General features: G+C 38.0%; 2 protein-coding genes and 1 long non-coding RNA gene across 10 annotated transcripts in view; 1 reads left to right on the top strand and 2 right to left on the bottom strand.

Annotated features, from left to right (window-relative positions):
- The window catches only part of ERLIN1 (ER lipid raft associated 1), a 37284-nt gene extending 25011 nt beyond the window's left edge, over positions 1-12273 (bottom strand). The window contains exons 1-5 of one of the 2 annotated variants that reach the window (XM_077878010.1): positions 12116-12273; positions 11710-11833; positions 9742-9823; positions 5816-5862; positions 3620-3681 (exon numbers count right to left, since the gene is read on the bottom strand). In XM_077878010.1, the coding sequence (XP_077734136.1) occupies positions 3620-3681; positions 5816-5862; positions 9742-9823; positions 11710-11822 (304 nt within the window). In that variant the 5' untranslated portion in view covers positions 11823-11833; positions 12116-12273. Of the gene's footprint in view, positions 1-3619; positions 3682-5815; positions 5863-9741; positions 9824-11709; positions 11834-12115 lie in introns of those variants that run through there. The other variant, XM_077878011.1, reaches the window with a different exon arrangement.
- LOC144301261 (uncharacterized) lies at positions 12256-18442 on the top strand. Of its 2 annotated transcripts, none has more exons than XR_013368074.1 (2): positions 12256-12367; positions 14591-18442. It is a non-coding gene; the product is annotated as an uncharacterized LOC144301261 (long non-coding RNA). The 2 variants fall into 2 exon arrangements; XR_013368073.1 differs by having other exon boundaries at positions 12256-12436.
- The window catches only part of CHUK (component of inhibitor of nuclear factor kappa B kinase complex), a 36905-nt gene continuing 23987 nt past the window's right edge, over positions 14948-27865 (bottom strand). For 3 of the 6 annotated variants that reach the window (XM_077877998.1, XM_077877997.1, XM_077878000.1), the window contains exons 15-21: positions 27054-27163; positions 26213-26262; positions 20190-20286; positions 19747-19894; positions 19059-19192; positions 16911-17010; positions 14948-16180 (exon numbers count right to left, since the gene is read on the bottom strand). In XM_077877998.1, coding sequence (XP_077734124.1) covers positions 16151-16180; positions 16911-17010; positions 19059-19192; positions 19747-19894; positions 20190-20286; positions 26213-26262; positions 27054-27163 — 669 coding nt within the window. In that variant the 3' untranslated portion in view covers positions 14948-16150. Of the gene's footprint in view, positions 16181-16910; positions 17011-18208; positions 18447-19058; positions 19193-19746; positions 19895-20189; positions 20287-26212; positions 26263-27053; positions 27164-27865 lie in introns of all 6 variants that reach the window. The other 3 variants (XR_013368070.1, XR_013368071.1, XM_077877999.1) reach the window with 3 other exon arrangements.

Below are 27865 nucleotides of genomic sequence, written 5' to 3'. Positions count from 1 at the left end.
AGAGAGTATATACTATCTTGGAGATAAAAAGGATGTCAAAATGTTCAAATAAGGGCATGATACAATTGCATTTGTACTGTGGCAGCAGTGTTAAGATGAATTGTGAGGCAGGGAAAGTGTAAGGCAATCACTGCAAAGCAAAAGTTTAGCAAGGAGGTAAAGAGAGCCTGAATTAATTGAAGAATACTGGAAATAAAAGAAGGAAGTAGCTGCCAAAGACCATTTTCAAATAAGTAGTTTTTAAAGGCTGTAAAATAGACATCAAGCTAGAAGGAAAAGAAATGAACATTTACTAAGACAGGCTTTATATCAGGCAATTTACATATATTACCACTTAATTTTCACAAAAAAAATTCCTAATTATGCATAAGAGGAAAGAGAAACAGAGCATTTCAGAAATGTTCCTAAGGGCACATACTAGGCCACAACAGAGTCTGTGCTCTACCTATTAAAACATGTTTCTTTCCTCCTTCAGACTCAATTACTTGTTCTACTGGCTTTCCCATGGAGGATTTCCTATGTAACTGGATTTCAGATCACAAATAATAGGCCATCAATAAATACTTGCTAACTCACTTGGTCATTTCCAAATAAATTGGTGATCCAACAGTTTTGAACCAGTAATATCTGCCCTTTGTCTATTTTTCTAATCATAATCCACTCCACTGTGTAAGCAGGGAAAGTAGATGAGAAAAGGACAAAATAATAATGGAAAAATATAATCCAAATCGACTTGAGAGTAATACAGCCTGCTCTCTATTTTGAAATCCTTTTGCATTTTGAGCCTGTACCAGTGCCATGACATTAAGTATGAACCTATATTCCATTACAAATATTTTTTTTTAAGGTTGGTATCACATCCTCTGAAGCAAAATAAAAAACTCCCAAGGGAAGTTTTTAACTGCCTTTTTAAATTGTTTCTGCCAAACACAGTATCTTATACATATTAAACATTCCAATTTTAATAAGCAGGATAAAATGGCAGCTCTTTCAAATGAATGAAGGGTCTTAAACAGACTCACCTACATCTGTGTTAATAGCATTATTCATAATAGCTAAAATGTGGAAGCAATCCAAGTTTCCACCAATGAATAAATGGCCAAACAAAATGTGGTGTGTGTGTGTGTGTGTGTGTGTACACACACACACAATGGAGTATTACTCAGCCTTAGAAAAAAGGAAATTCTGACACATGCTACAACATGGATGAACCTTGAGGACATTATGCTAAGTGAAATAAGCCAATCACAAAAAGACAAATATTACGATTCCACTTACATAAAGTACATAAGAGTAGACAAAATCACAGACAGAAAATGGAATGGTAGCTGCTATGGGCTGGGGAGAGAGGGAAGTGGGGAATTAATATTTAATGGGTATAGTTTCACTTTTGCAGGATAAAAAAAGTTATGGAGATGGATGGTGGTAATGGTTACAAAACAATGTGATATTTTTTTTAAGATTTTAAGTAATTTCTACCCCTAATATGGGGCTCGAATTTACAACCTCTGGATCAAGAGTCACATGTTCTACCAACTGAGCCAGCTAGGCACCTCTGTGAATTTAATTAGTACCACTGAAACTTACACTTACAAATACTTAAAGGTAGTAAATTTTAAGTTATGTGTATTTTACCACAATAAAAAAAAAAAGTTGGGACAAAAACAAAAATGGGCAAATATTTCTTTAGAACTTCTAATTTTTTTTTTATTTGAACCACTCCATCTCTGTGGGTTTTCATCTTTTACCAAAGAAATGTTTTCCCCACACTGAGAATTTTCAGATCACTTTGCAAGTTGCAAATTTGCAAATTTGCAAGATAGCAAATCTCAACTAGAAAAAAAGTTTTCTACAGTCATCAATCAATGTGGCCCAGGAATTAATCAGTTAGATTTTTTAGCATGCAAGGAAATTCTCTCTCATCCTGAATGGATAAAACACTACTTTCTACAAACTCTAGAATTAATCAATGATTGTCGTGCTTTTAGAAAAACTCTATTGTTTAAGTAAAAAAGACAAGAAAAACTATTGGTAGGAGAAGAATAATATATACAGTTGCAGAAAGTCAACTCTGTTCAGGACTTGTGATCTATTCCTGCCACCATTCCCCAGAAATGTAAAAGATTTCAGTTATCATTTTTTCATATATATCAGAAATAAGTAAGGTCATAAAACTTTAAAAGTACCTTTTAATTCCTTAAGGAATTTCTTCAGTTATATTCTAATTGTAATTATAAAAACAACAGAATAGGGGCTCCTGGATGGCTCAGTCACAGTTAAGCGTCCAACTCTTTTTTTTTTTTTTTTAATTTAAATTTTAGTCCATGAACGTACAATGCAATATTGGTTTCTGGAGTAGAATTCAGTGATTCATCACTTACATATAATATCCAGTGTTCATCACAAGTGTCTTCCCTAATACCCATCACCCATCTAGCCCATTCCCCACCCTCCTCCCTCCATCAACCCTCTCAGTTTGTTCTCGATTATTTAGAGTCTCTTATGGCTTGTTTCCTCTCCTTTTATTCTTTTCCCCCTTCCCCTATGTTCATCTCTTTTGTCTTAAATTCCACATCTCAGTGAGATTATATAGTATTTGTCTTTCTCTGACTGACTTATCTCATCTAGCATAAGACACTCTAGAGCTCTATCCACATTGTTGCAAACAGCAAGATTTCATCTTTTCGGATGGCTGAGTGATATTCTATTGTATATATATATATATATACCATCTCTTCTTTATTCACCAGTCAATGGACATTTGGGCTCTCTCCATAGTTTGGCTGTTGTTAATACGCTATCAACATTGGGGTGCATGTACCCCTTTGAATCTCTATTTTGTATCCTTTGAGTAAATACCTAGTAGTGCAATTGCTGGGTCACAAGGTGGCTCTATTTTTAATTTTTTGAAGAACCTCCAAACTGTTCTTCAGAGTGGCCCCAACAGTTCACATGCCCACCAACGTGGCTCCAACAGTTCACTCCCTGCCAACACCTGTTGTTTCTTGTGTTGTTAATTTTAGCCATTCTGACATGTGTAAGGTGAGGTGTTACCTCATCTTGGTTTTGATTTGTATTTTCCTGGTGATGAAGGACATTGAGTATCTTTTCATCTATCTGTTAGCCATCTGGATGACTTCTTTGGAAAAGTTATCTATTCATATCTCCTGCCCATTTCTTAAATGGATTATTTGTTTTTTGGGTGTTGGGTTTGGTAAGTTCCTTATAGATTTTGGATAATAACCCTTTATATCAGATATGCCATTTGCAAATATCTTCTCCCATTCTCTAGGCTGCCTTTTAGTTCTTTTTTTTTTTTTTTTTTTTTTGCCTTTTAGTTCTTTTGATTTGTTTCTTTTGCTGTCCAGAATCTTTTTATCTTGATGAAGTCCCACTAGTTCCTCTTTGCTTTTGTTTCTCTAAATATTCTAATTATAACTATAAAAACAACAGAATAGTTATTCTGGCTTAATTGGTTAAGCATCTGACTCTTGATCTCAGCTCAGGCCTTGATCTCAGGGTCATGAGTTCAAGCTCCGTATTGGGCTCCACTCTGGGCGTAGAGCCTACTTAAAAAACAAAAAAACAAAACCAAAACAGAAATATACGGGTACCATACCTGCACAAGGGGCCAACATATTAACCACTTCTATTCGGTCAATATAGATCATGACCCCACCACTAAAAACAAAGAAATGGAAAAAGTGTGAGCCAAGTAAAGTTACAATCCCAGATTTCCACATCGTCAAACATATCCCACATGTTAGAAATTTGGGAGGAAAATCTAAAGACACACAACTACTTGTTGATTAAAATGACTACTAACCACCACTCAATCATCACTCAAATGTCCCCTCCACACACTTAATTTGGCTCTTCTCCCAACTAAGGCTCACCTCTGCAATTGCCATAATCAAACTGCTCACGTGAAGACTAAACCTGTAACCTAAGGCTACTTAGCACTTTGCCCTTATGAACTGAAGCCAACAGCTAAAGCAGTGCACTTCTCAAACTTTTCCATCAAAGAACCAAGTAAAACAGTTTCCCAAGAGGTATGAAGGTCATCCATGGGCTGACATTTTTTTGGTTTTCTGCCTTACTTTATAATCATAAAGAGTTACAATCTACTTTTTAATCTGTATTTATTCTAATATGAAAAAAAGAATTTTCCTCCAAATTCTTAAGTAAAATTGACACTTCAGAAAGATACGTCTTGTTAATTAATGGCTTCCTAACTTCTTGGCCTATCAGAACAGACCCTAATGCACACATGAGCCTCATGAAGTTAGAGATTTTGAAACCAAACAACTAAGTCTTCCTAACAACTTAGGACATTTTTTCCTGATTAAAAAAAGGGTAACACCTGTTCAAAGAAAAAAAATCTGAGAGTATATGGGAAGTGTGAAAATAAAATTTACCCCAAATTTCAGGAGTTGCCAATTTTGAGTCCTCTCTAAAGGGAATCCACAAGAGTGTTACAGAAAGACCTACGAAGAACTTAGTATCAAATACGTAAACTTAAAAAAGAGGGAAATTCTCCCTTTTTACAAGCATTTCTGTCCTTCCATAGCTGTTCATGTCTCTTTTACAGGTTTGTAATACTGATAAGTTAGTCATTCAAAAAATAGAACATTAAAAAAAAAAAAAAAACCTTGATTATTACATTCTTGTTTTGATACAATTCAATATACTGATTATACTCTAGAAATAATTTGGGTTTTGCCTGCTATTCTCCCCCTAAAACTCTTTAGGGCAGAGACTTTCAAAGTAAGGTCCACATACCCGCAGCAGGAGCATCACCTAGAATCTTCTCCTAGAAATGCAAATTATTGAACCTAATTCCAGACCTAATGAACCAGAACTTCTAATTAGATGGCATTTAGGGGGCGCCTGGGAGGCTTAGTAGGTTAAACATCTGACTCTTGGTTTCAGCTCAGGTCATGAGATTGTGACCTGTGTCAGGCTCTGCACTCAACGTGGAGTCTGTCTGAGATTCTCTCTCCCTCTGCTCTTCCCCTGACTCACTTGCTAAGTAAATAAATAAAATCTTTAAAAAAAAAAAATCTTTGTTAGATGGCATTTAGTAGTACAGATGACAAGGTGAGATTTCATTCAAACTATTTGTTACTGAGTTCCTACTCTGAGTTAAGTGTTGAGTTAGGCACTTTACATACACTAATCCTAATCCTAACAATAACTCCGCAAGATAAGGATACCTGGGTGGCTCAATGGTTAGTGTCTGCCTTTGGTTCAGGGTATGATACCAGGGTCCTGGGATCGAGTCCTGCATTGGGCTCCCCACAGGGAATCTGCTTCTCCCTCTGCCTATGTCTCTGCCTCTCTCTGTGTGTCTCTCATGAATAAATAAATAAAATCTTAAAAAAAAAAAAAACAACTCTGCAAGATAGGTCTTATTATCTGATTTTTACAAACAAGGAAACTAAGCTTAACAAAGTCAATACAGGCATGTATGAGGACAAGGATTATATGGGAACTCTCTGTCCTTTTCTTTTCTTTTTTTTTTTCCTCTGTCCTTTTCTTAGCTATGAACCTGTAAGTGCCCTAAAATATAAAGTCTATCCCCCCCGCCCAAAGAAAAAGTCAATAAAGCAGATGTGGCAGTACTGATAACATGAAGCTAAGGTCTGCCAAGCTCCAAAACTACTTTTTTCCAATACACAGTCTTCTAAGATGGAAAACTCAGGAGACATGGATTACTATCATGTCTATCTGAAAGACGTTTAAATAACCAGAGTTTATGAACAAAAATTCCATCTAAACTAAAGGCAGGTTGATAAGCGAGGGGAAAGCTTACCTTGTTCCACAAGGCACGTTTTTAACTTCATCGGTTTGTAGTGTTGTCTGGGGGGAAAAATATTTCGTGAATACTCAGGACACACATAGTCAAAGAACTTTGGTCCCAGAGGAAAACCTCCAGAGAACTGCTAAGAGATAAGTTACAGAAGAGCTCCATTACAATTTTAGTCCCCAAAGATTAGCTATCAGAGTAATTTCTTTTCATATCCTAGTAGACGTGAAAAAACAAGACAAAATATTTTATAACTAATGTCCCAATCAAGATGCATTGGGAAAAGAAAAGAAAAAAGAAAAGAAAGGAAAGAAATTCAGAAAGGGAAAGAAGTATATAGGCATGCACTTGGAAAGTTTCAATGTTCAATCTGAAAGTTTCAATGTTCATTCTCTAAGTCTCTTATTTGCCTAGAGCTGGCCTGGGATTGGAAATTGCATGGCTTACACAAAGATACTATCATTAGGACTAGTGCTCTAAACTTTAATTCCACTGCATATTCTGGACACACCAAACCTTATTTAAGGAGACAGCAAAATATTACTTTATGGAATATAAACAAAAAGGAAACACGGTCCTTGTTTCTAAAAAGCTCACAATCCAACACAGGAGATACAATTCTCATAAAGCAATCTATAACAAGTATAAAATTAACAGAGCATAAACTGAATTGTTTAAGTTAAATGATAAAGAGTGAAATAATAGTTTGGAAAGCTCTCTCTGGTAAAGTATTTATAAGCCAAGTCTAGAGGAGAAAAAATGAGAAAGATGAAGCAGAGACCACATCTTAGATTTAATAGCTTCTCATGCCAGGTGTTCCTTCAGTCTCATGAATATAGACTATATGTTATGAAGAATATATAGGAAGACTTTGTGACTGTCACTTGCTTTTTGCTTTTTCTGTGCTTTGGTTAACAAGTGCTGGCAAATGAGACTTTCTCCTGGCCCCTACCTACTGGGGACCAACATGGCTGTCCTTTCAGTCTAAATCATCCATCTTTCTTTTGCCTGAGTGGGAAGGGAGGAAGTCCAGGCAAAGGACAGAACTGAAGACCGTCCATCTAGGAAATGAGCCCATGAGGCCACACTTGTAGAACATCTGGACTGCTATTCTAGAGCTTTTATTTCTGGTGTGTTTGTTACACAGCTGTTTGAAATGTTTACTAAAACTTTATAAACTTAAAAAAAAAAAAAAAGGAGCTATCTTATCAAATATACAAAGTTGAAAACAAACTGCATGCATAGGAGATGATAGGAAGCAAGCTGGCTTGCCTGGAGCAAAAGAGGCAATATAGAGGAGTGCAAATTTTGATAAGAGAATGTGATATTAGACAGAGGGCTCTGAATGTCCACTGGGGGCTTATGCTCTCCATAGTCCATTTTACACATAGCCACAAAATGGACCTTTCAAAATTTTTTTTCCTTTAATTCCTGTGCTTATATGTGATGTACTTACATGTGATACTCATCCATCTTGTCTGGAGTCAAGAAAACCATCTAGGGAGCTAAAGTATTAATTAATTTAGTAAAGGCCACGGAAACTGAAAGCTGTCAATTCAGGAGACATAACAGGAAGGATGTAGTAAGCATCTGCACATAACATTCCTAGAGGGAAAAGATTATAACTCTAGGATTGAGAGATTAGGGGAACAGTAAATACAAGCCACAGGTTCTGGGCAGAGTGAGGGAAGTTTATGAAGAGATGAGTTCAATTTATTTCCTTCCAAACATCAACCAAATTCAATTTCCATATCCCACATCAGCTTTTAATATACATCCCTATTTAACCTAGAGGATATCACCTAGCCAAGAACTAGGAAAGAGTTGAAATGCTAAATCCTCTACTTAATATCCTATATTCACATACTGAGTTCTTTTAGATCATCCCCAAAATTATCTTCCCAGGAGGAACATTTATTTTAAAAGTTAAGTCTTTGGTTATGTTATATATGCTATAAAGGGTGAAAGTTTTCATATTTCTCTAAGCACAGGTTTTTTTTATTTTTAGTATCATATGCAAGATCTCACATTTCTCAAGATGCTACTAATATATTCCTTTCAAATGCCAAGTTTGTTAAGCCATTTGTTTATATAGGCTGTCTTCTCATGTGTTCCAAAAATTCCTAAAAATAAATTTATGTCTCATTCTTACAAGAACAATTTCTTAAAAGAGTTTTATTAATGTATTTCTTTCCTAGAATGTTACTGCGTCATTTATAAAGAACATTCCTATTCAGCCACACTGGCTTTGGCCTTTAATATTTTGTAGATGCAAAGTATATTAGTTTACACTAAAATCTTTTTACTATTTTTGTGTAATTATAACAACTTATTACTATTTATGTACATATACACCATAAAACTGTCATATGTAGTTAACCTCTAAATCTGTTTTAATGTTTATTGACTCTATCTCTTTGATATGTCTCTGCATCAGTAGGATTCAAAATAATAAGCTCCAAAAAGACAGAAACAGATTGGGCTGGCTTTGAACAAGATTTTAAAAAAGTCTGAGGATGCCACCGATAACATCATCATTGTTTGGGCTGTTGGTAAATTCATGTAACTAAAACCCTTTAAAGGAGGAGTAACTGAAGTCTTTAATGGTTAAATCATTTCTGCAAAGTCATATAACCAGTTAGTGGCAGAGCCAAAACCTAAGTCTCCAGGTTCCTGGCCTCCTGTTCACTACACCATATTGCTTCCTAAGAAGTTAGCTCAATTGAAAAACTTTCACCACAAGCAAGAAAGGTCAGAAATACAATTTTCTTACAACTCCTGCTTTGGGAAGTTTGGAGACTTTCTGGAAAGAAAACATACAAAGAAACTTAGAGAATACAAACAACATTATTAAAGGAAATGTGACCAAGAACCAAAATTTACTATACAGACTTTACGAGCTATAGATTAGAAGAAGACGGATTTGCAATGAAACCTCAAAAGGCTGGCAAGATTGAGATAGGAGAGCAGTAATGAAGGGAGAGATAGTGAGAAAAGAGGTGACAACATGAACCAAGGCAAGAATGAAAAAAATAAACATAGGAAAACAATATGGAAATCAGTCTGACTAGGGAAAGAACACTACATTTCACTTCAACAGACACAATTCTTACCCAAAGCCATCTAAAAGGGAACTGGAAGGAAATCTGGGGGATTTAAGTATTCATAATGAAACTCTCACTAGTAGGAAGCCTAGATTTAAATTATAAGATTAAATACACTGAATCTTCCTGAGTCCCGGAAAAATTAATAGCGGATAATACACAAACTTCGGAATCCAAAGATTTATGATCACACTGCACTTGTAAGAGTAGTCATGATCTAAACCTTTTTTGTCATCTTGTTGTATCAAAAGATATTTACTAAGTGTCTCCCATGGCAAGATACTGTTTTCAGTGAACAGATGCTTATTTCATATATTCTGGAATGCTGTCAAAATAGAACATTCACTAGGGTTCCACACAAAATTGTGTTTAATGTCCCAGGCAAAAATGTGCAGCAGAAAGGTTGTGCATAAAAAATTCACATCCTCCATGTTAACAGTAGTCCAGGAGCTGGCCTCTATGGAAACCAAACACCGTTCTAAATGAAGTAATCAATGGTTTGTATTTCTAGTCGTGTTTCAAAGTCCTGCTTTTATTTTGACAGCAGGAACAAAAAAACCCTGCTGCACAGCACTATATAGGTGTGGAATTTAGGAAGTCCTAAATCCTTCCAAGCTGCCTGGCTCATACTTCTAATATACTTCAAGAGAGTGAGGGGATTCAAAATTGTAACTTGTGCTATGACAACTGTACTCTGAACTTTGTAACTCCTGTGTTTAAGTATCACCATTTGCTTAAGCAATAAGGAAATCCATCTCCACCCACAAATGTAACTGTTCCTGTCACACCTGTCTATCCAGTGTGGGGGCTTCCCTAGGAATCACTCACCTGCACAGATCTGAAGGTAGTAATGAAAGGCAACATGATATGATAGCCTGGTCCACTGGGGCTATTTAGTAAAGCTCCTCCCCTGCGAAAAGATGTTTCAATTCAACAAGATTATAAAGAGAGAAATTCCCCTTCCAATTCTAAAATGGTGTGATAAATTCTTAGTCATGCTACTGACCTACTAAAGCCCCACTAATATGATTTACTCATGATGAACAACTACTGGCCCCTAAAATATCTGCCAAAGGTGGGAAAGATCAAATTAAACTGCCAATGTTACATCTTGTTTCATAAGCTCCAACAACGATACCTCTGGGTCTCTGGCACTGCTCTCAGGTACAAAGGATTCTCCTTGGTCTTTAAGGTTCTGAGAAATAATTGGGGAAAAAAACTCTAATGCCTCTAATTGCTGTAGTTTAACTGTACATAACATGAGTCAGATCAAAACATAATATAGTCACCAGACTGAAAAAAGAAGGTAACAAAAACTTTAAGAGAATAAGAAAATTTCTGAGGCTTAAGACTCTTTTACTCTACCTACCTATATTACATTACTGGAGGAATAAAGTCTTTATAAAAAATAACAAAAACCGGGACGCCTGGGTGCCTCAGTGGCTGAGCATCTGTCTTTGGCTCAGGGTGTGATTCTGGGGTCCTGCGATGAGTCCCACTTCAGGCCCCCTGCATGGAGCCTGCTTCTCCCTCTGCCTATGTCTCTGCCTATGTCTTTGCCTCTCTCGTGAATAAATAAAATCTTAAAACAAAAACAAAACTTAGCATGGGAAGATGAAGGATAAGGGCATAAGACTATAAATAAATGGTTCACAAGTGTGGACTTATTCAGCAAATTTTGCAATGTGAGTAATATGAACATACATCTTAGAAATTCTACAAAGGAGGCATTTTGGGGGGCAACTATAAAAAAGAAGTCCTATTTTACAGAGTGAATAGTAAATTCATAGAACTTAGTTTCTTATCTTGAAAACATAAATAGGTTTGCAAAGAATTCACAACACATAACTAAGAAAAGATGAGCTGAGGTCCATCCCTAATTGAGAGCCATATCCTGAAATGTTTTCTTTGGTTTAACTGTCAGAAAGACAAAGCCAAACTAGATAGGAATATGGACTACTCTGTCATTTGCTATGCTAGATCTCCACTGCTAAGACCTATCACTAAAACTGTATGTGAAACTAGCACTAGTTTCAAACAGGGAAGACCGTTTCTAAGATTCAGGATGTTAAAGTGGAAATACGAGCTTTGGGGGATAATGAAAACAAGCAGAAAGTTGAAGCTCTTTCAAATACATAATTCCAATTTCTCCAAAATGTACCCTGTCTACATCAAAAGGAACTGGTTGTAACTACGCTGAAGGAAAAGCTATACCGCCTCACCTAGAGAGCAACACATCCCACACTATTCCTTCCCTCAACGTGAAAAGAAAGGGTAAGGTGGGAGAAGGACAGCCCCTCAATCCCCTATTTACGGCTCTCCAGGTCCAGGGATAGAACAATTGTCATGGTCATGGCCTCCTAAGCCAAAACCCTTAACTAGGGGCTATTAGAGGAAAAAAAATCTAAGAACCACAAACAGGACCAGAGTTTCTAAGTGACATCTCTACAAACTCAAAGCCTGTACAGCTGTATGGAATATAACGATGACTTATCCACCTCTTCAGTCACAGTGCGGTGACCACTGCCTTTCTTTCTTCTTCGTTTTCCCCCAACAGATAATTGAATTTGCCGTCTACCAGGAGTAATTGTGAGAAGTCCTAACGTCCGCACAAAATGCACAGAGCACCGGAACCGTCCAGTACCTAGAGGGTGTTCGGCCCCCATACTTCCACAGGGCTGGGGCGAAAATCGCTTCCTAAGCCTGGAGAGCTCCCCGATACCGCAAGAGGGTACGACTTCATAGACCCACTTTCCACCTACTTCAGAAGCCCAGAAGCCTGCACAAGCCGCTCACCTGTAGTACACGGCCAGGTGTCCTTCCTCGATCTTGTGGATGGAGGCGTAGAGAAGGACAACCACCAGACTCACCGCTGCGGCCACCAGAACCCGGGCTTGGGTCATATTCATCCTTGTTCCTCCTACATGAGGCAGGAAAGGATCCCCAGCCCCGTGAGTGACAGGCCCACCCCCTCCAGTTTGCACCCTCCCTCCGGAGAGCTGGCGTCCTTCCGCAGGGCGAGCCGGGGAGTCCCGCGCCCCTTGTCCCGCATTCTTCTCTCCTCACCCAGCCTACTTCCCCCTGGCTAACCCCTCGGCCCGAAGCGGGCCGTGCGCCGCCCCTATTCGCTGAGCGTCCTGACACCCCCTCTCTCAAGAGCCTCTTCCCCCCCCACCCCCCGAATTCGGCGGAAGGCACTAACTGAGAAGGGGCCAGCCGCAGACTCCGGAGGGAGGCCGACCCTAAGGCCGCGCCTCACGGATCAGTGACGCATCGCCCCCGCCCGCACGTGCAGCCGCCTCCCGGGCCGCGCCAACCGCCGCCAACAGTCGGCCCCGCCCACTCGGCCGGCACTGCGGCTGCGCAGCCACGCACGCCGACGCAGCGCTCGTCGCGCCACTAGAGAGACGGAGAGCGGGCGGGACAAAATTCTCGCGGCCTCCCGCGGTCGGAGGTACGTGTGCTCCTGTCTGCGCAATGCTGGTTTCCTGCTCTGGAAGAGAAGGGACGTCGGCCGTCGGGAGTAAGCTGCGGTGTAGAGGAAAGGAGGTGGCGCCTGGGATGAGGGACTGGTCAGTTAGTTCTTGGGCAGAAACCGACTCCCGCACTCTCAGTGTGGTGGCTGTTTTGTCTTTTTGTGGTTTAAACCGTATGACAAGCACGTGTTTCAGGCACAGATCCTGTGCGAATTCAGGAGCAGTAGACCTGTTGCAGGAAAAGTAGTGTGGAAACTCAGAAGAGAAGGATCTTCAGTCTGAGCATATCTTTCGTCATCAGGTGTATTTCTGAGTAATGATTAACGTGCCAGAATACTGATCCAGTGAGGGCTTCATGAAGGTCATTCCAAATAGGAACAGAATGCGCTGAGCACACAGAGAGTGTGATGGGGGGGGGGGGCGGGGGGGCGGGGAGGAGGATGGGATAGGCTAGGCCAAGCCCAGATTTCGAAAGGTTTGCATGCATTTTTTTTCCGCAGGGAGAGGGAGGTGCATGACTAGAGAACAGAAAAACTTCATTTTTCCCTAACCGCAGTCTTCTGTTATGGATTGTATACATACATTACTAAAAACGAAAAGGACAAAATTAAAGAGTAGAGATGGGAATGAGATGGATGAATGCAAGGGAAATAAAAGGCGGCATATTTAAAGTAGGTTGGGCAGTAATCCTGTAAACCCAGAAAGGCTAGTGGGACAATTGGGCAAGGGAGATTATCGTGGCAGGGCTGTGTAACTTTGGGCGGGGATGTATGAGAAAACAGTACTTTATGCCCAGTGAGTCTGCAGAATGGCTAAGAGTGGAGACAGATTGCAGGCGGAGAAGCCAAGTGGTTAAGAAACTGCAGGCCCAAGTGATGGGGGAATAGAGGACTAGCTGAGGACAAAGCACAAGCCCAGGGCAGCACTTAGAAGTCCTTGGAACAGTCAGAGGGACATTCCTTAACAGACTCAACCGCCTCGATGTTAGTACTTTGCTAAGGGCAAAAGGCAATCTTAGCCCGACCCCCCGGATCCTGTAAGTCTACCTTAACATGTAAAAATTCCTTTAGAAACTTTATCTCTAAACCCCTCCAAGAATCATGTTGGCAATCATCCCCCAAGCACATGGCCCACGGATACACTTCTGAAGGGTCTCATGGCTAAGGTTTTATTAGACGGTAATAAATGATCTTTTCCCAACAATAGGTCCTGTAAACCTTGCTTCCAAACTCCTTAGAGAGTATGCTATCCCCAAACCCTTCCCAACTCCCAGGTATATAATCAGCTACTCCTCACAAGCCCAGGGCAGCAGCTCTTCCTGCCCACGGGTTCTGTCCTGTCCCCGTGTTCTGTCCTGTCCCCGTGCTTTAATAAAACCACCACTTTGCACCACAGACCTCTCAATTCTTTCTTGGTTGTCAGCTCCGGACCTCCCCTATATTCCAAAACTTCATCACAAGGTTACAAAGACAGTAATTGTGAAAATGGGAAGTCCTAAATAGGATTTTAAGTAGCAAGCCCTCCCAGGCCACTCTGCCGTCTCCCTTCAATAAATGCACTTACCTGTATTGTTCCTAAGACTTTAATTACCTACAAATATCTGGGACCTTGTCTGTTCCAGATAAATGATATCAGCAAAACTTAGCTATTTTAATTTCCAGAAAGCAAAAAGAAGGAAAAACAACTTGTTCCAGTTTTCTAGATGGATTCTCTTCATTTTTCATAATACTGCTGGAATTAAAGAATGAAATGTAGACATTCACAAATGCCATTCAACTCTGAAAAGATGTGCCCCAATAAAAAAATAGTCAATCACACATCAGAAATAAGTCTTAGGTGATCTCTCACTATAACCTGTTCTGACTCATAGCACCTGCCCATATCACCCCAGCCACACCATATAATAGCCACACCCTATAATAGCTCTTTTATCAGTTACCACAGTGATATTTAGAAAATACACAATCATCTAAATAAATTCTTTCAACAATCATTTCAATGCTTGGATGGCTTGCAATGTTCAGATTCCCAGATAAGCATTCTTCTTATACTGCCTTTAGTTAACTGTTTCTGATCTTGCCATCTAGCTCATCATCTTCCAAGCAGCAGGTACCCATACATGTTTTATTAAAACTCTCTAGAACTGGAGAAGTAAGAGATAGACTGCCTGTCAAAATAGCTGACAGAATTTCCATTTTTAGAGAAACCGTAGTATCAGATGAGTAAAAATTTAGAAGACAGCCCCAAGATCCATGGTGTAAAGCGGCACTACTAGCAAAATGAGGATGGTGTGACTAAGACCTCGGTTTATAGACCAAGATATGAGCATGGTTTTTAGACACAGTGGTGACAGGACATCTCAGAAGAAAAGACTATATTAAAAGAAGTTACCCAATGCTGTTTTTACTGTAAGTCCTGTTTAATTCCTAAGGAAAGTACACTGAGGGCCTATGATGTTATATTCTGTGCTTCAGTTCCACTTCATGGAATCTTCACATTTTCCTAAACCATATTCAAACCTATCATAATCTGATTAAAATGAATAAAGATTCTAAAAGTAATTTAAAAATCATTTAATACACAAAGTGGAAAACTATAATATAAAAGCATTTCACATTTTTTAAAAACACATAATACCTTCTAAATTATTTAATGAGGTGATAGATCCACAATCCTTTATCTGAAACCCTTAGGACAAGATGTTTCAGAATTATGAAATTTTTGGATTTTAGAAAGGTAATTCAGTGCATATACCATACTACATAAACACCCAGCAGGGTCTGTGGCAGCCCCATCCCACTCCCAATAATCAAATATGTTAATATTTCCACAGCAAAATAAATGAATATTCACACTAAATGGGATAAATAGATTCAATGTCAGTTCAGGTTAGATTTTCAAGCAAATGAGTTTTGTTACCAAGCTTATGAAAAACCTTGTTTTCAGAGTTTTGATTTTGGAATTACAGATAAGGGAGTGCAGATCTTTAAAAATTTGTAGGACAAGACATGAAAAATTCGTTAAACAAATGACCCATTTTTACAAATGAAAAAACAACAGTTTTCAAACACATTATAAATTAACAGGCATCTTCTTGATATTATTAAATGTACATCTTAAATACATATACACACAGCACATTTAACAAGATGAGAATCAACTTATTAAAGGCACAGATGCACAATTCCTTCTATAGGAAAGGGATATTATCAAATGTGCAGTAAAATTAAAATTAAGTCAACTCCTTATGTTGCCAGGAAGAGCATTTCTGAATGCAACAAAAGGAGGTAGAGTTTATTCTTCATGAAGTACAGTTTTACTTGAGACCAATCTCTCCCACAAAAACAGGCAAACAACTTTTACTTACAACACATACATTAGTTGAGGTTTTGTTTTCTGCATATCGATGATACTTTTGGCCTTATGCCCAAAATTTAGTGGTAAAAGATGGTTTTTAGTCAGTTAAGTGTTTTATCATGTTTGAAGACAAATGGATTGCCATGATATGCTTAAGTAGCTATCATATTTAAACAAGTCCACTGACTTGTTTAAAATTCTCTGTTCACGGGTTAAAATTCTGTTTAGGGGTTAAAATTTCCCAAAGTCGAAATACCGTGCTTGTAAAATCTTGCATTTTTTCTGATCATAGCCATTTCTTCCATTTGTTGGTGTCTGAAGAGTATTTTCATGGGAGAAAAACAAATTTCCTGCATGTGCAGCAACAATCTCCGTCAGTTTGGGCACACTGAATAAGTAGCAAGTCATTCTGTTAACCAACTCCAATCAAGATTCTAAAACCAGCATGGAAAAAATTATAATTAGATGTTGACTTTAAACAGTAGGTTTATGGGTGTTACTTTTTGCAAGTTTTCTGTGTGTTTGGACATTTTATAATCAAAAGTTGAAAAATCAAAGTATAAGTTACAGTTAGTTTAATTTTACCTTCTGTCCTGCCGATTAAAAAAAATATTTCAGAAAAAATATTTCAGTTTTCATAAATATTTGAAGTAAATAATGAAAGGAAATACAAGCAATTGACCTTGAGACTAACTGTAGTAAAATTAACTCAATAAACATTTTTTGTGGTTTCTCTGAGTTTTAACAAATCAGTAATTCACAGTAACCAAATCTTAATATTTCTATTAATTTTGACTGTGTTAACATTATTTGTTTTACGTACAGCTGTTATTATATTTGAGTTACAGTACAAATCCTGCCCCATCTTATTGAAGAAAATTGATTACTGAAGCAAAAAGGTACAAACCATTCAATTTCAGGGGTCACATTGCAAAAAACGTTCACCCTTCATTTAATTTGACCAAAATGCTACTGCTGAAGATTTACTAATGACATAATCCTAGTATATCCATGAATAAGAGAAGATTGGGATCTGAGGTCAAAGATATAACTTAAATGTCTTTTCTCTTTCTTCTGAGTTCTCCTTTTCCCCATATGCATCCCAAATGCCAGAGGTGGCTAGCATGGAAAGTCAAAACATACCCATATCCATATAAAACTTACCATCATTCTACTGCCCTGTTCCTCATTTGCTTCATGAATAATAGTGCTTAAATGGCCAAGACAGTTCAAATTTTCTTCTATCATTTGTACTACAGTCTCCCTGTATGATGAAAAAACAAAGCCTTTTCAAATGCAGCAAAGAGACATACAAATTTCCTCTACCTTCTGGTCTTCAGGGTCAGGATAATCACTGCCCCTCCTGCAGCCCTGCAACCCAGCACCCCAATGCAGCTGATTCCTATAGTCTTCAGTTTCCTTATCCCTCCCACCCAGAGGCAGAGTCTTGCTTGTTAATGCAAGCTGTTGCTTCTGCCCAGCTTGAATGAGAAGAAATCCATTATAAATGCAATCTCATTTTCCTCTGAAATATAAGCAGCACTTAAATACAACTACCCTCCCCACTCTTGAAAAATGCTAATGGGGGGTGGAGTGGGACAAAATTGTAGTGCAGACAGATGAAAAATCTTTTTGTTTCTGGAATATTTTCCTTTCCTTATAAGTAGTAAAAATATCAGTGTGCTTATTACTCCAGAGACACAAATATAAGGGTGAAGATAAAGAAGTACAATCTGGTCTGCAAAGATAAGGGAAGGTGAAAACTGGTTGGAAACTACAGATGACAGCGATGAAAAAGAAAACAAGCAAGCTGATTTCTGAGGACAGCAGAAGAAAATAGCATCATAAGGTAGCTGCCCAGAACCAACAAGAATCTCTGGAAGTTTATATTTGAAGAAAATCCTTATTTTGGTTTCCACCTTCCCCACTTTCCTCTGCCATTTGGCCTCTATCCTTTACCTTTTACCAGCCCTCAGTCTCTACCTTACTAGAATTAGTTCTAGGCCATAAATGATAGCCACTATAAGGTCAAAACTAAATTCTAATTCTAAAGCACGTATTCAAAAGATGAAAAATTGAATCCAACAGATCCCACCTTGGTGGTTAAGTATTATGTGCACATTGTAATTGAAATCAATTTTACTTTATAATGTATTCCTACTGGAAAACATTTAAAATTCCTGTCCGACATGCTTTTGCTAACAACCCAACCTCAAATTAGAAATGGACTGTATAGAGGTGACATTTGCAACCATTAGCATCCCCTAACCTAAATGCCTTTAACAAAAGTAAAAAGGTTAGTAATGTACTAAATTTTATTCGTTTCAACTCTGAGTAATGGAATATTTTCTAAAGTCAATTATATAGCCTGTGCTGTAGCTGTGGATGTATTACATTGGGCCAAATCTCTAACGATCCCAAGATACACCCTACAACTTGCTTTCTTTAAAAAAATAAAATACCTGATATCAGCTTTCCTTCCTGCCATGTGCTTTTCTCTCATAAAAGTAGAGTACAGAATGTGCAACTGCATGACCTCCTGAGCAGTGATGTAACATGGCTGCACTTCTGCAAAACTAATTATGGGCAGAGCTTCCAGGTAATGCTGGTGCTGCTGTAGAGGTCTCCATGAGTTGTGAGAAAAGCGACAATACACAAGCTAGCAAAGAGCCACTGGCTCTGGATACGGCACATCTTATGCTGAGAAAAATAACAGAAATGGATAGTCATTCAGCTTTTAGCAGGAGAGTAGGAATTAATAAAAGAAAATATAAGGCTTCACACTTGAGTTCTTATTTGCAAAACTGATTTAAGGCATTTAAAAAAGCCTGATTTTAGAAATACCAAGTTATAAAATCAAGTAGATTACACTCAATAATTCATTAGAAAGGTGATCAAGGACCCCAAAATGATAAATCCAAAAGACAGCATAACTTTTGAGATAAATGGTTATGGAAGAAATCGCTTGGGTAAAAGAATTGCTAAGCCAGTAACAGAGAAAGAACTTAAAACTTAGATTGAGCTACATAAGTAACATTTGCTGATATTTACTTTCCATACACTTCACATACAACATCTAATTGAATTTTCAGAACAGTTCCCATTTTACAGGTGAGGAAATGGGAACATTTAAAGAATCAAGTTAATTTGCCCAAGGCTATTACAAAGGGACATTATTATAAAAGGGACAGTCAGGATTTAACCCTGGTGTATAAAGTACTGAAGACTTTTTCTTAACCACTATGCTCTACTCTACCTCATTCCTACCACTGCTCTTGAAAACAACTATCTATTGTTGCAAAGTGAACCCACCCATCTTGAGGAGTTACCACGCATGACAGAGGATGTTCACGTTCTGCTGAATTTGGAGGAAGCCATGCTGATGCCTGAGGGGTTACTGCACCTTCTAGACTGGATCCTACGAGGGACCGGGCAGAACTCTGTGTCTGAAGGGGGAAAAAGTAAATAAGATTACAGGCAAGCACCACAATTGATGCATACAATTTCCTACAATGTTCCTAAGATTTACACTTCTACCAGTGCTTAGATGCACAACCACAAAACTATCCTCACCTTTTTATAAGTATTTCTGTACAAAACTATCCTGTCCTTGACCACCTTTCTTAACTAAAACCAAATGTATTTGCCCTTCTCATTCCACTTTTGTTGGAGAAAAAAAAAAACAAACTAGTTGAACAAGGGGCTAGAGTTTTATTAACTGATCACACACATCTATTCCCAAATTGGGATAGGATGCCACAGTGGTCTACGGCTGGAAGGAATAGATAAACATGAGACCAGAGAGGAAAGAAATAATGGAGGATGATCATGATGTCCTGCATCTGAAGTCAAACACCAAGAAAAGAACATGAGCATCAACCTTAACACAAAATACAGACATCTTTAAAAAGGATTCAGCTCATGCCGATAAAAGAATCCCTTTTGCAAAGAATACTAGCAAATCAATGTCACATTAAATAATTTATTAAAAGTTACTTACACAGGCAATTTTAAGGAGATGCCATATTTCTTTCTGTCTCTTTCCCTGCATAAACATGACAGTATTGTCAGCTTCTTTGATGTTACTGAGGGCCATTTCCACCTTGGGCAGTAGATCAATAATCTTCTGCTTACAGCCCAATAACTTGCTGGAGAGATGAAATCAGTGTCACACAATTAGACATAACCCTAAGACTATATACCATACTCCCACACCCAACTGGGAAAATGAACCACAATCAGCACCAGATTTAGTGACTGATTTCCAAAGTGATGCACACAAAATAGGACACCTAAACGCACACAACTGTGGCCAAGTTACCCAAGGTATTGCCAGATATCTTCCTGGGTCTAGTATATTTACAAAAAAAGGATATTACACTTTGAAAGGAACATGATAAAAGTACCCTGGCTTTTCAGTAGGAAATAAAACAATTTTTCTACCTCAGATGACCAAACAGCTCCTTGAGAACCCGGTCCTGACTCTGAACAGTATGCACAATGATCTTCACCATTTCCGTGCTGTCGCTATAGGAGTGATCTATAAAAGATCTCAGTCAGTGGGTATAACCTCTTTTCTGCATGAACATATCAGCCTCCAAACAAAAAATTCCTAAAAATCTGAAACTAGTTTTAATTAATAAGCATCTCCATTTAAATTTAAAACTGGATTAAAATTTTAAGATTATATAATGTATAAACAAATATATATCTAAAAACAAAGTGTGTGTGTGTTTAATGCATATATAAATTTATCACTGTTATCTTCACAGAACTTAGTTGCCTGTTTTGAGAAGGATATGTTTAGCTATCTTTAACCCATATTAACCCAAATCCTAAATCCATATGCAGCTTTCTGGCCAAAAGATCAATTTTTCTTGGATGATTAACATCATTTATTTAGAAACAGTAGGACAATTTATCAAACTTTCACTGGTTTAAAAGCAGGAGGCCCTTGACCTATCTAGGATACTTGGGATTTCATGTTTATCCATCTGTTTGCAGCCCATGAAACTTTGAAAAAAGCTGACTAACTTAAGCCAAACCTGATGCACTAATAAAAGGACCTATACACACCCTGAAAGTTCAGTCTGAGGGTAGTAGAACATCTTAAACTGGAAACTGCCAAATGTCCTCAAATAGGATGGCTGTGTGGACACAGTGAGTGATGAGTGAGTTCTACAGTCTATAGGAGATGTAACTCAATTAAAAAAACAGCAAAAACAGGGTGCCTGGGTGGCTCAGTTAACTAAATGTCTGACTTGATTTTGGCTCAGGTCATGATCTCAGGGTCATGAGATGGAGCTCCACATCAGGCTTTGCACTGACTGTGGAGCCTGCTTAAGATTCTCTCCCTCCCTCTCCCTCTGCTCTGCTTATACTCTTCCCCTCTCAAAAAAAAAAAAAAAGCACTGTTACATTTCAAAAAATGGCATTTAAAGTTTTTTAAACTGGAAGACTGCTCATAGATAATGCTGGTATTTCCTCGAACAATTTTTAGTCTCAGCTGCAAAAATATTTGCTATCACCTACTTAACACTTTTCTCATTTAACCCTCATAGGAGTCCTGGGAGATGGCTACAACTATTACCCATATTTTACTATAAAAAGGTATCAAAAAACGTTTTTAAAAAGTTCAGTGTCCTTTGTTATCACTGCAAAGACCTCTCCCCCACAGCTCAAGTTTATTCCCTACACATGTCCCTCTGTCTCTCCCTCACAACTAGATAAAGAGTTGCAAATAAGCTCCTCTCAGAGACCTCAGAACATTAATCTTCTCCAGCATACAAAATGAAGAAAGTTTTTCACCATTTTTAGCTTAACAAGAGTCTCAAGTCAACTCTAAGCTAGAAAGACACTAGAAAAAAAGAATTAGACTTGCTCTATTGAAATTTTAAATTTCAATTATTCTAACCACAGCTTCATATCACTTATATCACTTTCTGTCAATATCTTGATTTTTTTTGTCTTCTATGAGCAAAATCTTAAGTCTGAATCAGTCTAACCTTCTGCTTTGTCAGTTCCTGCAGCCAAGCCACTAAACACCAAAAAAAATACTACCATTCTCTGCTGTCACTGCTAATTCACAAGTTTTCATTTCTGCTCTGGATTCTTAATAAATCTTCTGGGTCAGCAACATCTTCCACTGTACACACCAGTTTTGTTTTGTTTTTTAAGATTTTGTTCATTTATTCATGAGAGACAGAGAGGCAGAGACATAAGCAGAGGGAGAAGCAGGCTCCCTGTGGGGAGCCCAATGGAGGACTCAATCCCAGGACCCCAGGACCACAACCTGAGCTATCTATCCATACTGTCGCTACAGGAGTGATCTATAAAAGATCTCAAGGCAGATGCTCAACCACTGAGCCCGTGTACATACCAGCTTTTAAAAATCTTTAGCATACTCCTTAAATCTATGCAGTCATCATCTCTTCCATTAACCTTATCACCCATGCCTTCTGTTAACAGTTAACCCCACTTCTTACTTCAGGATGGGAGGCTATAAGGGAGACCCCCATCTTCTAACCCCTACAACCACAAAGTGTCAGTATCCACACCCACAATCCCTCTAATACCAGAGACAGCAAGGCTAATTGAGTTAGCCTCTCAAGCTTGTTTAGGGACTCCCTTCTTCATAGGCTTTGGGCCCCCAAGCACATAATAAATATGCTCAAGTCTACCTTCTGAAGACTGACCTCCCTTGATTCTTCATCTCTTAGCTGCTCACCTCTCTTCTTTCCTTAACAGGAAAGCTTCTGAAAAGAACTGCCTAGATAAGCAGTTCTCAAACTTAGTGGTCTCAGTACATTCAAAAATTCTTAAGAACCCCAAGGTGTTTTTCGGGAATTAAACTGAGAAGTTTAAAAATATTTACTTATTCAAAAAAAAAAAAAATAAAATAAATATTTACTTATTCACTTAAAAATAACAATAAACTCACTACCTATTAACATATTTTTATTAAAAATAACTATTTTCCAAAAAATGTTAGTGAGAAAATTGGCCTTATCTTACATTTTTGCAAGTCTTTTTAATATAACTACTGATCTTGTTAAAAAAGTTTAAGTACTGAGAAGCTGACAATTTTCAGTTGATGGATACAAGATTTCCTAAATCTAATTTTTTGTCTGAAACATGGAGTTTTATCATTGCCAACTAACATTGTTGGTTTTTTTCCTTAAAGCAATAGTCATGTTTCATTAACTTTTGAGAAGACACCTGCCACTGTGGCTTTCTCAAAAAAAACAAAACAAAACAAAACAAAACAAAACAACCAGCAGAAGAAGTGCTCTTGGGGCACTTCCCGTTTCATTGCACAGCCGTAAGAGTAAAGTGATCATTTTGAAAAAGTAGATTGAGTATGGAAGCCAAGGATGGATGTCTTGTAAAGACATGTACCCAAGGGTTGAGATTTAAATAGAATTCTTATTACTTAATCAAGGACATGCTTAAATGATTTTTTTTTAAACTGTGAATGCATAGTGGTGAAAATAATAGCTACTTACATAATTTGGTACTAGTGCCATCATCCATACCTGCTAAGTAGGGTATAAGCTGTTTACCCACCAGTGTTTTCATAGCATCAGTGAAAATGTCAACATAGTGAGAAAGGCAAATATTGTCTTAGTGTTATGAAAATAGTTTGACCTCACTGATCTTCATGAATCACACTTCGGGAACTGCTGGTCTAGACCCACTTCTCTATTTCTTCCTGGTTCATTCCTTCCTTGGCTTCCAATTTCTGTTCCCAAAAGGCCTTATTTTGTCAAGACCAACAATGGTATCCAAACTGCTAAGTTGATTCTTTTTATCATCATCTTTATTACCCACACATTCATAGCATTTCACCCCACTGATCACTTTCTTCTTGAAACTCTCTGTCCTGATCCTATCATATAATTCCTTCTATATCCTGTCATTTTCTTTTTTTTTTTTTAAAGATTTTATTTATTTATTCATGAGAGACACACAGAGAGAGAGGCAGAAACAGAGGCAGAGGGAGAAGCAGGCTCCATGCAGGGAGCCTGACATGTGACTTGATCCTGGGTCTCCAGCATCACGCCCCGGGCTGAAGGTGGCGCTTAACCACTGAGCCACCGGGGCTGCCCTATCCTGGTCATTTTCAATCTCCTCTGCTGGCTCTTCTGCTTCTAGCCTTTCTTGAATGTTGGTATTCTCTGGGATTCCATCCTTGGCTTCCATACTCAATCTACTTTTTCAAAATGATCACTTTACTCTTACAGCTGACTACTCTCAAATAGCTAAATATCAACTTCTCTACTAAATCCATATATATATATATATGTGTGTGTGTGTGTGTGTTTATACATACATACATGCATACATATATATATTTAATACTATTTATTAGACCTCTCTACTTGAATATCCCACTGACATCCAAACATCAACATGTACAGAAATTAATTCATCTTCTTTTCCCATCATGTGCCATCCTTTCTTCCCATTATGGTGAGTAGTCCTTCTGACCACGCACCCAGCTGCCATAGCCAAAATCTTGAGAGGCATCATGACTCCATACTCCAGGTCCAGCCATCTATATTTAATCCATCACCCAACACTATCAGTTCTACCTTGTAAATGTCTCTAGCCCTTACCCTCCTCTCACCAGCCTCCCCAGTTGAGGCTCTCTGCCTTAGCTCATGGCCCACCCTATATGGAGCTATGATTATTTCAACAGCCTCATAGCCAATGCCTGTCTTCAGTCTAGCTACACTTTAATCCATTATGTGCAATGCTACCAATGCAGTATTTCTGAAATGCTAATCTGGTCATGCCATTCCCCTGCTTAAAACTTTTAAGGTTTTTCTTTACCATCATGATGAAATCCAAACTCATTACCATAACATTTCAGATCCTTCATGATCCAGCCACATCTGATCCAGCCTCTCTCCCAAACTCTATAATCCAGCCATTACATTTCCCCAAATGTGCTAAGTGTTACGTGTCTTTACTGACTATACTTGTACACACAAGAGCGCACCTCCTTTCACCTGGCTACTGCTACTTATCCTTTAAGGCTTATCTCAGATGTCATCTCCTGCAGGAAACCTTTTCTAACCACTCCTAAGCCCCAGGCAGGGTCAGGTGCCTATCTTATATGTACCTCATAAATGTCTGTAGGAATAAACTGAACAAATTCTATTCCAATAAAAATCAATTTAGAGGAGATGTTATTTGTTAAGACAGAATTTCATATGGATGAATATTAATTTGCATATGTTGTAAATTTTTTTCTAAAGATTTCATTTATTCATGAGACACAGAGAGAGGCAGACACAGGCAGAGGGAAACGCAAGGAGCCTGATGAGGGCCTTGATCCCAGCACCCCAGCATCACAGCCTGAGCCAAAGGTAGATGCTCAACCACTAAGCTACCCAGATGCCCTGTTTGTAAATTTTAAAGTATAAAACTTATATCTTTTATTTTACTTATTTATTGGTAATTTAGGTATATATAGCAAATTAGGGCACAGGCTTCACTTTTTATTTCTTCTATAACCCATCAAAACAAATCAATTTTTAACAGAAGGATAATATCTTGCAGATACATATATTTTATACTTCCTGAGGCATTTTCACAAACAGCCTCTTAAATACATTGTTATACGTACTCACTGACTTAGGAAAGCTAGGTTTCAGCCCCATTTTGCAGAAGAGGAAAATGAGATATAAGAAAATTAGGTACTTGGTCAGTAAGCTGCCCAATCTAGAACCCATGCCTTCCAAATACCACTCCGATACTCCTGTCAATAGACCATGTTCTGTATTCATCAGATGTTTGATAGGAATTGTTTTGCCAATGAAATAAGTAGTAACCAGATGCAGATGAAGGCATCATTTTTAAGGTACACTGCTTTGGCACAGCAAATGGGCCTCCCCCCGATCACTCCACACATGAAAGCACTGTATCAAATTCTGTCCAACCTCTCTAACCTTAAGCAGCACTTATTTTTTCCATCTTTCCACACATTTTCTTGCTTCCTCTTCCCCTTCTGAGTTCCTTTTTTCTCTTTCATTCTTTCCTTTCATTTCGCTTTAAAAAGTTTTCTATCTCAATTCTCTTGTTACTTTGCTTTCCTAATCTCTTAAATTCTCATCAACTTAAAATTGTACCATAAACAGCTCTGTGGCAATACCAAAACTGGAATTTATTCTGCAGCTTGTTTTAAAAAATCCAATCCCTGTATTCGTTAAGTTTGTGATGGTTTCCTTTTTTTTTTTTTTAATTTAAGATTTTATTTATTTATTCAAGAGAGACACAGAAAGAAAGGCAGAAACATAGGCGGAGGGAGAAGCAGGCTCCCTGCAAGGAGCCTGATGTGGGACTCAATCCCCGGATCCAGGATCACACCCAGAGCTGAAGGCAGACACAACCGTTGAGCTACCCAGGTGTCCCTGTGATGGTTTCTTAAAATGCCTTGTGTACAGTGATAAGTGTCTTACCTGAAGGTCTGTGCTTTAACTGCTTATACAGATCAATAGCACGCTGTTCCCTATGAAAGAGAAAACATGCTTCCAAATGTGAAGATAATTCAATGACTAATAATCAACAACTTGAAATGAACAATACTATTTGAATAGAGTATAATCTATTTTAAAGCAAGTACATATTGCCAATGAACATTTTACAGAGCATTTTACAGAGTAATAAGCAAGATCTAAAAATGCAAAATTTAGGGGCACCTGGCTGGCTCAGTCAGTAAAGCATGCAACTCTTGATCTCAGGGTTGTGAGTTCAAACCCCAAAATGGGTGTAGAGATTACTTAGAAATAAAATCTATTTAAAAAATTTTTAAAGTAAATAAAAATGCAAACTTTAATATATTTCATATCTGCTCTAATCTACCACCACATATACAACATCCTTGCATCAGAAACACTTAAACGGGCAAAAATGAAGCTCCGTGATTAGGGAAAAACAATCTGAAATTTCTATTCAGATACCTAGGAAGTTAACCTCATTTAGGGCATTTAATGGACAATAAGTTGGGCCAGAAGTATGGGAAGCAGGGCAACAGTCTGTAACTTAGAACATTTGAAAAATTTGTTACACCCACATGAAAAGATGCTTTGATTAAAACAGCAAAGGTCAACCCTTAAGTCATGACCAAAATTTCTTGTGACTAAGAAAAACTTCCTCCTAAAATATGATGGCAATATATTTGGAGAAAGAAAACTATAGAAAAGAACAAATAGAGCCTTAATCAGCTAGATGTACACAGACAGAACCATCTGTGACAAAAAAATTATAGACATCAATACCAATAACACAAGACTTCCTTACAGAGATTCCATCAAGTCTCCCTGACGTCTTCCATAAGGGCTCTTCTGCAGCTCCATGATTTCAGTGTGCAGAGACATGATCTGATCCTCCAGGTAACCGATGACACCCACCTAAAATATGATGAAATGCAAAAGAAATAACAGGCTCACCACCACACAAAACAGAAAAGAACTGAGACAGAGAACGATTTGCTGCAATGGTAGGACTAAATTTTTTAATATGAAACACTGATTTTGTTTAAGCTTTTTTATCTTTCAGATTCTGACAGTTAATCTTTCATACAAGGACAGACTTAATACCCATGCTTCTCTCTTTTCTCTTCTGACAACAGTGAACTACTAGCATTTGCTTTCTCCTCCTGAGAAGCAAAAAGAAGTATTATTAACAAGACAGGAAAAGTGGCCACCAAAACCACTGCATCTCAGTTATAGGATTTTCATTGCCTCTTGTTCCCAACTGTCTTGAATAAGAATGCAGAAAGAAAAAGACACTGGATTTCCTACCTAAGCATATTAACTGCCTTACCCACATCCAGGAGAGTAACAATTTAGTAGGACCATGGACAGATGTAACAGGTAAGAAAGGAATATTCCTCCTAGAGAATGACCTATAACTAGCATGACCATATGTATAATTTATTGTCCAAACAGGCATAATTTTGAGAGTGAAAGGGAGTATCATTGATAATTATGGCAAGGCAGATATAAACTGGGACCATTTCAGATAACCAGGACATACAGCTGTCCTATCTAAACCAATCATAAAAATAACAGCAATAACTACCATTCATTATTTATTCCCATTTAATCTGC

Source organism: Canis aureus, chromosome 29 (genome assembly GCF_053574225.1).
Source record: "Canis aureus isolate CA01 chromosome 29, VMU_Caureus_v.1.0, whole genome shotgun sequence".
Classification (NCBI taxonomy): Eukaryota; Metazoa; Chordata; class Mammalia; order Carnivora; family Canidae; genus Canis; species Canis aureus.
Note: the sequence above shows the minus strand (reverse complement) of the source record. Positions and strands in the feature narration are given on the sequence as shown.